Source organism: Impatiens glandulifera, chromosome 1 (assembly GCF_907164915.1).
Source record: "Impatiens glandulifera chromosome 1, dImpGla2.1, whole genome shotgun sequence".
In the NCBI taxonomy this organism is placed as follows: Eukaryota; Viridiplantae; Streptophyta; class Magnoliopsida; order Ericales; family Balsaminaceae; genus Impatiens; species Impatiens glandulifera.
Genome location: NC_061862.1, coordinates 73,753,486 through 73,765,928, shown reverse-complemented (window position 1 = coordinate 73,765,928; position 12,443 = coordinate 73,753,486). Strand labels below are relative to the sequence as shown.

At 31.8% G+C, this 12,443-nt stretch overlaps 2 protein-coding genes across 2 annotated transcripts; both read left to right on the top strand.

Moving 5' to 3' along the window:
- The first annotated feature begins 5,582 nt into the window (after nt 1–5,582).
- On the top strand, nt 5,583–7,971 carry LOC124932438 ((+)-neomenthol dehydrogenase-like). The gene is made up of 5 exons (XM_047473068.1): nt 5,583–5,666; nt 5,739–5,991; nt 6,112–6,177; nt 7,326–7,496; nt 7,578–7,971. Exons 1-5 carry the CDS (start codon nt 5,647–5,649, stop codon nt 7,953–7,955), a joined length of 888 nt encoding a protein of 295 aa, XP_047329024.1. The 5' UTR covers nt 5,583–5,646; the 3' UTR covers nt 7,956–7,971.
- An 896-nt stretch (nt 7,972–8,867) lies between these two features.
- On the top strand, nt 8,868–10,575 carry LOC124918902 ((+)-neomenthol dehydrogenase-like). Its single transcript, XM_047458977.1, has 5 exons — nt 8,868–8,995; nt 9,085–9,337; nt 9,520–9,585; nt 9,653–9,835; nt 9,952–10,575. Exons 1-5 carry the CDS (start codon nt 8,979–8,981, stop codon nt 10,336–10,338), a joined length of 906 nt encoding a protein of 301 aa, XP_047314933.1. The 5' UTR covers nt 8,868–8,978; the 3' UTR covers nt 10,339–10,575.
- The last annotated feature ends 1,868 nt before the right edge of the window (nt 10,576–12,443 follow it).

The window sequence follows — 12,443 nt, the reverse complement described above, 5'->3', positions numbered from 1 at the left end:
AAGACAGACATAACACAAGAAATACAGGATTTCAATGAATGCATTCGAGACATAAGCTGCATTGAATCGTCTTCCTCAGGTAATCTATTTTAATGGTCCACTTCAAGAGGGGCAGACAGCATGTGAAAGAGAAGAATTGATAGAGGCCTGGTGAATGAAAAATGGGCGGAGATTTACCCAAGAAGCCAAATCCAGGTTTTGCAACCATGTATCTCTGATTACTGCCCTTTGAAATTCTTTTGGGAGAGGGAGAAAAAACAGAAAAGACCCTTTAAGTTCTTCAACTTCTGGATGAAAGATGAAGAATTTAATGAAATACTTAATGAAACTTGGAACATCAGAATTAATAGAACAAAGATGTTTAGTGTTTCTGAAAACTAAGATTACTGAAAGGGAAGCTGAATAAGCTAGACCGGAAAAAATATAGTGGCATTTCTAAAAGAGTAGAGGAAGACAAAACAAAACTGGAGGAAATACAAAGCAAGACACTAAGAGCCCCGAATCTATTTTATAACAGGGAAGAGGAAAAAGAGGCTCTTACACGATTTAGAGACCTCTATTCTAAAGAGAAAAGCTTTGCTAAGAAAAAATCTAGAGAAAATTGGTTTTCATTAGGAGACAAGAATACTTCTTTCTTCTATAAAAAAATATTCATCAAGGAATTTCAGAAATCAGGTCATAAGGCTCACAAACACAAATGGAGATATTTTATAGGGACAAAAGGCAGTTAATGAGGAAGCAATAAATTTCTATAAAGAGCTGATTGGAACATAAATGAGCACAATAATAGAAGGCAGCCGAAGAATGCTTAAACAAATTGTGCAAAGGAAAATCAGTGAAGAAAGTAGTAACCAATTGATTACAAGAGTCAATATGGAAGAAGTCAGAAAAGTAGTGTTTTCGATGAAAGGGGATAAAAGTCCTGGACTAGATGGTTTCAACGCGAAGTTCTTTAAAGAAAACTAGGAAATATTGGGTAAAGATGTAAACGAAGGGGTTTTGGAATTCTTCCAAAATAGGAAAATGTTGAAGCAATGAAACGTCATAGTGTTGAATCTGATTCCTAAGAATTCAATTCTGGAAAATATTTAAGACTTTCGTCCTATTTCAGCTGCAATGTTATTTACAAAATTCTTTCAAAAATTCTTTCGCAACGTTTCAAAACAGTTATTGATATGATTGTAGGATTAGGGCAATCAACATTTATTCTCAAATGCTCTATTTCCCACAACATCCTACTCATGTAGAGAGCTTATTGAATGGATATGAAAAGAAAAACATATCGCCACGTGTGTCTTTCAAAATTGACATTAGAAAAGTATTTGACTCGATTAGATGGAGATCAATCCACGAATTCCTCCTTGCTGCATGTTTTCCAATCATTTTCATTGATTGGATTATGCAATATGTTTCCACTCCTCACTTTGTTGTGAACGTGAATGGTATTCATGGAAGCTTTTTCAAGGGTGAAAGGGGAGTAAGGAAAGGAGACCCTATATCTCCTTACTTATTCGTCTTAATAATGGAAATTCTTGATTGTATTTTAAAAATGCTTCTAAGAAGTTATTTCAAATTTCACCCGTATTGCAAAGAAGAAGCAATAACTCATATATGTTTTGCAGATGATCTATTTTTTGTGGCTTATGCGGATGTTGAATCTGTTAGTATAATGAAAGAAGACTAACAATCTTTTCGAGTATTACAAGACAAAATTGGGGCTTATTATGGAGGGGTTAATGAAGAAAGGAAGAAAAACATATTCAATATTATGGGAATCAGGGAAGGTGAACTACTAGTGAAATACCTTGGAGTACCCCTGTCATCAAAACAACTCCGATATAATCACTTCAGACAACTAGTAGAAAATGTTAGAAATTATGTCTTGGGTTGGGCTACGAAAAAATTGTCTTATGTAGGTAGAATCGAGCTCGTTAAAAGAGTCATCTTTAGAATTATTAGCTATTAGGCACAACATATAGTTATCCCAAAGAAATTAATGGCTGAACTCGATAGAATTATGAGAGATTATATCTGGGGAACACAAGGCAAAGGAGGCAAAAAAGTCAAATGGGAGGATGTTTGCACTCCCATAGAAGAAGGCGGACTAGGAATAAAAAGTTGTGTTGAATGGAACAAAGCCTTCACCATCAGGAGCTTATGGGAGTTGGAGAAGAAAACAAACACGAATGAGTGGATACAAGATTTATGAAAGAAGAGTAGAGTATTTGGACATGAAGTATCAATGAAAGAATGGCATGATCATTGAAGAAGATCCTTAAAACAAGAAGAGATGCCATTCAAATGGTGCAAACCACAATTGGAAATGGAAGAGGGGTACTATTCTGGCATGATCCTTGGCTGGATAATATTCCCATTATATTCAGAGAAGAAATGCAAGGAAGAAAAGTTAGAAGAGAATACATCAACACATTTAGAGACATCTATTAAGGTAAATGTGATTCACTTCTGAGTCGTATTCCAGAAGGTGATAGAATCTTAAACATAATGAGGCAGAAGCAACTCAATGAAAGAAATGATGAAATATGCTAGAAAATAGAAAGTAACGAGAAGTTCATTACAAGAAAGGCATGGGAAATGGTTAGAACAAGAGGACAAGAGGTGGATTGGCATAATGTGGTATGGTCTCCAAAGATTATTCCTCGTCACCAATTTATTATCTCGCTGGTATACAGGAAAAGGTTGACAAAAAAAGACAGAATTCGAAAATACATAAACATTCTTAATATCAACTGTGTCCTATGTTCGAGAGTTGAGGAAAGCATAACCATTTATTTGGGGAATGCTCTTTTGTAATACAAATATGGAGAAGTTATACTGCAAACATGAACATCATCAACTTTCTAGGAACATGGGAAGAAATCCAAAAATGGATGAAGAATAAAGAAAAAGGAAGATCCTTCTATTTAAGTATGTTGAAATGCTACTTTGGAGCAGTAATCTACAATATCTGGAAAAAAAGAAATTCAAAAACCCATAGTGGAAGAAGTAGAATTGCTGAAGATATTTGGAGAGATATAAATTCAGATGGAAATGCACTCATTTAATCCTGGAGAGGAATCGAAAAGAATGAAGAAAATAGAAAGCTCTGCCAGATATGGGATATTTCATTTGAGAAAGTCACAAGTAAAATCAAAGTAAAAATGCTATAGACGTTAATTGATTGTTGTTGTAGTCTTTAATTCAATTATTGTTTCATTGTCAAATCTAGAAATTGTCTAGATCTGATTTTAAACTTTTTTATTTTTTTCCCTCTTTTGGGGTTTTTTAATGAGATGGTACTAAGCTGTTTTCCAAAAAAAAAATAATATATAAAAGTATTCAGAAGGGTCAAACAATAAAATGGTTTATTTTTATTTTTTCTAGAGATTTATTTTTATTTAGAGAACCTAATTCTAAATTAATTGTATTAGTTTTGAGTTAATTAATTATATTTTAGTTATTTAAATAATATTGTTTAGTATGATCATTTTATAAAAAATTACATGATATTGGTAAAAAAAATTAAAATATATCAATATTTAATAATAAATAAATGTTTTAGTTGATAAATTAATTGATTTATAAAAATAGAGTTAAATGATGTTGAATTATTTAAATAAGCAAATGAATTATTAAATATTTTTTAAGTAAAAGACCTAAAAAAAATTTTAATCATGTAATTATTATGGGTGGGTCGGTACGGTATACCTTAATATTTTATCCATACCTTATACCTTATCGAAATTTCGGTATACAAAAAATGCATACCTTAACTTACATTGATTTTGATATACCTTGATTTCGATATACCTTAATTTCGGTATATAAAATATTCATACATTTACTTACCTTGATTTCGGTATACCTTAATTTCGGTACGGTATTGATATTATACCTTTGATACATAAAAACATAATAAATTAAAAAAAATATCAATTTCATCGATAGGTAGAGATTGCATATAATATTTCAGTATAATTATATTTTAATATTATTCAAAAATTATATTTTTATAATTAAATTAATATCAAATCTAATTAGTTATTTCCTTATAAGTATTATATATATATATATATTATATATATTATATTATATATATTTTAACTTATAAATACTATTTCGATATATCTCGATATACCAAAATTTTAAAAATCTCATACCTTTATTTTACCAATAATTTCGGTATCAGTATCATACCTTACCTTTTTTTCGGTATAACTTAAAAATCGATATTTTTAAGAATGGTTTTCCTTTTGTATGGTCAACGAAGATTATCCTTAGACACCAGTTCATCCTATAGCTCGCCTTCTAAAAAAGACTCAGCACTCGTGATTGTATCAACAAGTATATGAGCATCCCGGACACGAACTGTCTTCTATGTAGTGGAAATGAAGAAACCATAGATCACTTATTCGGGAGTTGCTGTATTGCTTCAGAGTTTTTGGACAGATTCTATAAAAGCCTTGAGCTGATTAGTTTCCCGAGCGAATGGAATAAAATTAAAGATGCAGTACTACTCAAAGACAAGGGAAATAGATTTGCAACAAGCGTGTTCAAGTGCAACTTTGGAGCAGTGGTGTATAACATTTTCCAAGAATGGAATGCAAGGGTATATGGCAGAACTCACAGGAGCGTTGAAGAGTTATGGAAATATATTGTATTGGATTGCAGCGCCCTCGCGGTAACGTGGACAAAAATTCCAAGCACGGAGCAGAACTGGAATATCTGTAGGAACTGGAATTACCGTTTTTTAAACTCACTAGAATTGAAAACATTGTAATCAGATAATTCATTTACATTTTTAGCTTTTTAGCTTTTATTCAGAATGTTACGACTTCAAAATTATTCTAGGCCTGTCTAGAATGATCTCTTAAACTCGTGGTTTTGTTTCCTAATTTTGAGAATTTTTAATGAAATGACGCTAAGTCATTTTTCCACCAAAAAAATTAATATTTTCGATATATTGCGGTACGGTATTTTCGATATACCTTTAATATAGGTAATTTTCTCACCTTTAGTAATTATCATATAATAATCAAATAATTTCATTATTAATTAAAATATTAAAATACTTTACTAAATAAAAATAAGAATAATCTATCTTAAATAAATCTCAAATAACTTATTTTATTTTTACCCAACAAATTTTTTTTAAAGTAAAACCAGATAAAACTGATCTCTAAATTCATATCTGATTTTCTTAAATTTATAGTCCTAAATAACGAAAACATAATCAAGAACTCTATATAAGAACACAAAAGCTCAAAACTAATCTAAAAAGATAAATAGTTTATAAGCATAGACATAACAAAAAATTAGAGTTAAAGATAGTTAAACATAATATAAAGAAAAAATTTAGGAGGTTGAACATAATATATAAGAAAAAAATTAGGGAATTTCAACTTAATATAAGAAAAAAATTCCAAAACAAAAGTACATATAATGATAATCGAACTAAGACAAAATATACAGTACTGTCTATTTTAACTATTTAAATACATACAAATTTAATATATGTTCCAATGGAACACTTGGTCAGTGACAGAGATTCAAATGTATCTGCAGTAGCTCCATTTCTATATATTAGTGATTGAGAGTAACTCATGTGAGAGAGAGAAAGAAAGAGAAAAAAAGATAGGGAGGTTAATGGAGTCCAAAACGACGAGGTACTAAGTTTGATTTTTTTGTTTAATTTATTAAGTTGTTTCATATAAATTTATACACATATATAAAATCAGGTGCGCAATTGTTACCGGAGCAAATAGAGGAATAGGGTTAGAGGTATGCAGGCAACTGGCTATCACCGGTATTACGGTGGTTCTGACTGCTAGAGACGAACAAAAAGGACTTGAAGCTCTCAAAAAGCTTAAAGAGTCTGCCGGTAATGAGATCATTAATGTCATCTTCCATCGGCTTGATGTGGCCGACCCATCAACCATTCCTCCTCTTGTTGATTTTGTAAAGGACAAGTTTGGAATGCTTGATATCTTGGTAACTCTATATATCATTCTTTCTGCAATTTTGTATTTAATCCAGTTAATTTTGAATTATATATTAATTTTTTTTGTTGGCTATAAAACACTTGATCGATATATGTTATAATCCTCACAGGTCAATAATGCTGGTGTTGTAACATCTAAGGCTGATTGGGAGTCCTTGAAAGATTACACTTTGATGGTAAGTCAACATTATCTATGTGGTCCATGTATTCATTTGGAAACAAGTTTTGGGTTTGGTCTGCATATTACATTTAGATGATAAATTATCTATAAATTTATTTGAATCTATTCTTTTTTCTTCATATCTCCTTTCAATACCAAATTTTATGAAATTAGGTTTTTCTTATGTACACCCCCAACATGTTGGTAGTCTTAGTTAGGGATGGAAATTTAAAATTGTCTCGATACTAAATGTATTAATCAGAAATTTTATTGTTTTAACCGGACATCGGAATTGATTGGGGAAATTCGAAAAATATTAACCTAGATCGGGTGAGAATTAGATGCCCTAATATGTGATTTGAATAGTTATATATAAAGAAAGAACCGGTGTTTTTTTTCAGAGTTTGCTCCTAGTGCAGGTCCACTTGTATATTATATTTGGTCCAAGTTTAAGTAAAAACATATAGGTTTAATTAAACATAAATTAGAATTAAAAAAAAGTAGGCATTAAAAAGTGGGGGATGATTTGCTGTTTCCTCCCTGTGCAGAAGGGTTACCGTTACGGCGGGTTATCAGGAAGGGCCAAAATGGACATGTTTAAATAATAATAATAATAATAATAATAATAATAAAAATAAAATCCTTCCTATATAAGGCTCATTATTAATGAGTACAGGGTGAACATGTACCTCCCCTTAAAAAGTGTAGTTGTACATGGACATGGACCAATCTAAATCTATATCTATAAGTAATCATTATATGGAAACCATATTTGCAATAACTTTAACTTGTTATAATTGATTTACTTCAAACCACCTTTGCAATAAGGGTTAATTAATGAAGTCTCATCTATATAGGCCAATAAATAACTCAAGTAACTTAACATCTTGCTTATTCTCTAATATTCTTTTATTCCTTTTAGCAAACACACTAAACAATAATGGTTAGAGATCACCTTCCAAAATCAAAACATCCAAGCAATTATAACCTTTTCCAAACTCCCAAATTAAACCTGGTGATAATAGACATGGCCCACTAAATTCAAATAACATTTTACAAGCTTCCACGTATTTGAATTTACCTGGTACATTTTGTGTCCGCAATTATCCATTTTATTTTTATAAATACATAAGTTTCATATAAATTGTACATATTATTTGACAGCCTGAATGGTCAAAACTCAAGTTAAGTGAAGAGAATTATGAGAATGCAGAAGAATGTCTCCAAGTGAATTATTATGGCATGAAAAGAATGGTAGAAGCATTTGTTCCTCTCCTCCAGCACTCTAATTCGCCAAGGATTGTGAATGTTTCTTCCTTCGCGGGGAAATTACAGGTAAAATACCCATTTAAATAAGCTTAAAATGATGTTAAACACGTTTACATTCTAAATGTTTTCATCTTCCTTCTATTTCAGAACTTACCCAATGAATGGGCTAAAGGAGTGTTAAATGATGCTACCAATCTTAGTGAAGAAAGAATAGATGAGGTCTTGAACAAGTTTCTTAAGGATTTCAAAGAGGGGACGTGGGAGGCCAATGGTTGGCCTACGACCCTCACTTCTTATATACTATCGAAAGCAACTTTGAATGCTTACACTAGAGTTGTAGCCAAGAAGTTTCCCACCATTCTTGTGAATTGTGTTTGCCCGGGTTATGTTAAGACGAACATCAATGATAACACTGGCACATTGACTGTGGAAGAAGGAGCAGAAAGCTTCGTGAGATTGGCTTTATTGCCAGATGATGGATCTTCTGGAACATTCTATTGTATGGCTGAAGTCTCATCTTTTTAATAAATATTAGCAAACGTTGATGCCCTAAACCCTAAATCAGTGTGTTTTTAGTGAAAGTTAATGTTGCTATTTTAGTGGGGGTGCTACTATGTTTTCTTATATGGTGTGTTGTTTCCTTCTTCACTTTTATTATTTTATTATGGTGTTCTCTTTATTTGACTATCATAATTAAGAAAATAAAATAAATTAATAATTTATAACAGTTTTTCATTTCTCCATTAACATATTATAGTTATTAAGCTTACCACTAAAAAAGTACAAATATTTATGGAAAATATCAAAGTCACTCCTAAATTTCATCTCTATTAGATTTTAACACCATGACATATATATCCACACCTAATTGTTGCGCAATGTTCTCTCGCCATTTTCTATGACAAAATTTCATTTATCGTCGTTATAATTGAATAGGGTGGTATCAAAGTCCTTGTATATGTTAATTGTGAAGAAAGTAAAGATCTCGACAACACTTTATTAAGAATTTCATAAAGTTCTAAATCAATCCGTACCAAAGAATAGATATTATTATCAAAAGTTCTTTTATTATTACTATTGACTCAAATGATCTAATGAAATACAATATAAATTGAAAATAATTTAATATGAATCCTAACAAACATTAACCAAGGACAAGATTCTTAAATGATTTTAATTAAACTAGCTAGATTCATTCAATATTTAAATATTTTCAAGATTAATCCCAAAATCTTATTGGGCACAAAAATACGTGTTGAAAACATTACATGGATATTAACTTTATCATAATAATCTAAAAATGTTACATGATGTTAACCTTATCCTAACATTCTTATATAAATTTCAATCCTTTTCAAACAACATACACCACATGCAATAATTTTGTATTTTAGTACCGACATTGACACCACATAACATTAGCCTCACACGTTTCATCCCACCATCTTCATAGCTCCATCTACCAAATAGTGGTCGTAATTGACTATTAACAGTCTATCAATAGCTCCATCTCTAAAAACAAAAGAAGAAAGAGCTAGAGAGAAAAGAATGGACTCCAAAGTTAGGTGATGTTGTGTTGGTTCATTTCTCATTAATCTATTAATCATGCAGAAATCATTATCAAATCATTTGATTGATGAAATGTTTTTATTAGGTGCGCAATTGTGACTGGGGCAAACAAAGGGATAGGATTTGAGATATGCAAGCAATTGGTTGCTTCTGGCATCACTGTGGTGCTTACGGCTAGAGACGAGAAAAGAGGACTTGAAGCTCTCGAGAAACTTAAAGAGTCTCCCAGTGACAAGGTCATTGATGTCCTCTTCCATCGGCTTGATGTGGCCGACCCATCTACCATTCCTCCTCTTGTTGATTTTGTCAAGGCCAAATTTGGGAAGCTTGATATCTTGGTTAGTATAACTCATTTACTTTACCAAATTTTAGTGTTTTTTATTTGATGGTATAGTATGAGGCCTATTGTTAAACATATGCTAGAATTTAGAACAAAATATGAGATTTTGCATGTTTCCTTTCTTTGTGATTTTGTATGCATATTATAACTATGTGATGGATGTTATGATCATCCTCACAGATCAATAATGCTGCTATTGCTGGAGGTAGTGTTGATTGGGATTATCTGAAACATTTGGTTATTAAGGTAAGTGTTAAATTTAGCCCTATTTGAATTTTACATATAAATGAAAATCTATTAACTTATTTGACAGCCCGGATGGATGACACAAGCCAAACCTACTGATGAAACGTCCGAGACATATGAAATGGCGGAAGAATGTCTACAAGTGAATTATTATGGCACAAAAAGAATGGTTGAAGCATTTGTTCCCCTACTTCAACTCTCTGATTCCCCAAGGATTGTGAACGTTTCATCCACTTCAGGAATGTTACATGTAAATTTTGCATTCCTTCATCACAACCATCTTTTTTTACAACTACTATAGTTTTTCAATTAGGGCTAATGATAAATAGAAATTAGAGTTCTTTCTTTAATTTGTTTAATTTGCAGAATATCCCTAATAAATGGGCCAAACAAGTGTTAAACGATGCAGACAACCTCACGGAAGAAAGAATAGACGAAGTAATAAATGAATTTCTTAAGGATTTCAAAGAAGAAAACTTGGAAAGTAAAGGATGGCCCACGATTATCAAGGCTTATACTGTATCGAAAGCAGCTATGAATGCATACACTAGAGTTTTAGCAAAAAGGTTTCCACACATTCTTGTGAATTGTGCATGTCCTGGTTATGTTAAGACCGACATCACCAGCCACACCGGATTATTAACCGCGGAGGAAGGAGCCGAAAGCCTAGTTAGGCTCGCTTTGCTACCAAATGATGGGCCTTCTGGAATGTTCTTTCGACGAACTGAAGTCTCGTGGTTTGATGAAATTTAATTGGATTAAATTGAATTTGATTTTCATTTTTTTTTTATATTTGTTATGGATTTTACTATACTATATATGTTATTCAAGATATATAAGACATTAAAACATGGAACACTTGAGACATTTCTCAAGATATATTGCTCTTATTTTAAAAGAAAAGGTGTAGAGTAAATTTCGTATGCACTTTCCTCATCTTTTGGATGTAAACAACTAGGGTCGAATATAATTATTTATCTTTCATTTGCCAGAGGATTGAGCACATTTATTTTGGATCTTATTTGTTTCTCTTTTTTTTTTATAAAATGGTTCTAGGCTTTAAATTAATATATTATCATATTACATAAGAATTTTGTCTTTAGGAAAATAATTCAATATAGTATTGTAACGTTTAAAAATAAGTCGACATTTAAAAATGTTTTTCGACTTGATAGATTTCGCCACATAAGTCACATTTTTCTCGAATCACGAGTGAGACGAGAAACAAAAATGGTAGGGTCAACTAGAGTTTATTTTAATGTTGATTTTATTAAATCCCGTGACTTATTTTTCTCCCAGGCCTCATAAAACGAGAAGAGAAAACGATTTTATCGAAAGTCGTCTCGTCTTAAGATGAGTCGAGGAACCGAAAATATGATTGAATAAAATTTAAACTAGTTTAGGTTATGTAGAGTTTTCACTTAATTTGTACGTTTAAAACGCGTATGAAAAAAAATCCGATTTAGGTTCGATTTTTATTACAAGTTAAAAAGGGCTTCAACACTAGAAAAAAAATTCTTTTACACTTCGTTTATTTTTTCAATCATAATACATACGTCTAAGATTGAATCCAAACATAAACATGATTCTAGGGTCGTGTCAATATGTCCCTAGAGTGCGTCTAAGTTATGTAATGGCACAAAAAAAATAGATAAAATCACTACTTAAAAAAAAGGTCATTACCAAGAGTATAAGCTATCGGTAAAGGCCCTATATCTTTCGGTATAGACATAATTCCGAGAGTTTGGGTAACTCTCGACATTCGTCGGTATTGCTTCTTTCGATAAACCTAATTGATTGTTTACCGAGACATTTCGTAAATCTCTCGATTTAGATCCTATCAAGAATAATCAAGAGTTCTTTGAAAATTTCTCGGATTTTCTTGCAATAGAAAAACTGAGAGATTTTCTAAGAACTCTCGAGTTTTTCCTAGCAAGAAAAACCGAGACATTTTCAAAGAACTCTCGGTTTTTCCTAGCAAGAAAAACCGAGAGATTTATATAACTCTTGGTTTTTTTTTCTAGGGTAAAACCAAGAGATTTTCAAAGGACTCTCGATTTTTCTCTAGCAAGGAAAACCGAGAGATTTCAAATAACTCTCGGTATTGTCCCTGTAAATTTCTCAAAAAGGCCGATTGTTTTGTTTGTGCAACCAAACCTGTTCAACCAACATTCAAAAACCAAAATTATGAATTCCAAAATTATAAACCAAACCCAATCATCCAAACAACCTGTGATCATCAGTAAAATCAAAACGTTTACAATTTTTCAAAAACCAACTAAAAAACCTGTTATGAGTCAAACTAAAACGTTAACAATTGTTCAAAAAATAATTATAATGCACTAACTAGCCAGGGGGAGGGGATTGATAATGCCTCATTAAGAATACACTGTTTTCTTCATATCTCTCTATTCTTTGGGTCATTTCACTTTCTTTTTACGTTCTTTCTAATTGATCCTTTGAAGCTCTTGCGTTCTTTCCATATCCCTCCTTTGAAGCTCCTCCATTGTCGACTCCAGTTGTATCATAGATGCCTTTAGATGTTGATTCTCTTCCAACAATCGATCGACGGATCGTTGAGAATTATTGCCACTCTGAAAATCCTCTCGAAAGTGTGTGGGTCAAACGTCGGATCCCATACCGATCATTGTCCCATACATTTGGCATCCGAACACTCTCTTTGTCAATTAGAAGTCAGAGATATCTAGTTCGTTCCTTCTAACTTCTTCCATCTCCGCCTGCACATTTGAAATTAATTTTTATTAATATAAAGAAATATATAATTTTATTAAAGTCAATTAACTTACAATCTTCTCTTGCGCTCGTTCGTTCGGGATTGGGTTGGGGTTTTCTTTTAT

Coding starts and splice junctions, on each gene's coding strand:
- LOC124918902 (XM_047458977.1), top strand. Junction 9,338..9,519: donor TTGGGAAGCTTGATATCTTG/GTTAGTATAACT, acceptor TCATCCTCACAG/ATCAATAATGCTGCTATTGC. Junction 9,836..9,951: donor CCACTTCAGGAATGTTACAT/GTAAATTTTGCA, acceptor TTTAATTTGCAG/AATATCCCTAATAAATGGGC.
- LOC124932438 (XM_047473068.1), top strand. CDS start 5,647: ATGGAGTCCAAAACGACGAG. Junction 5,667..5,738: donor ATGGAGTCCAAAACGACGAG/GTACTAAGTTTG, acceptor ATATAAAATCAG/GTGCGCAATTGTTACCGGAG. Junction 5,992..6,111: donor TTGGAATGCTTGATATCTTG/GTAACTCTATAT, acceptor TAATCCTCACAG/GTCAATAATGCTGGTGTTGT.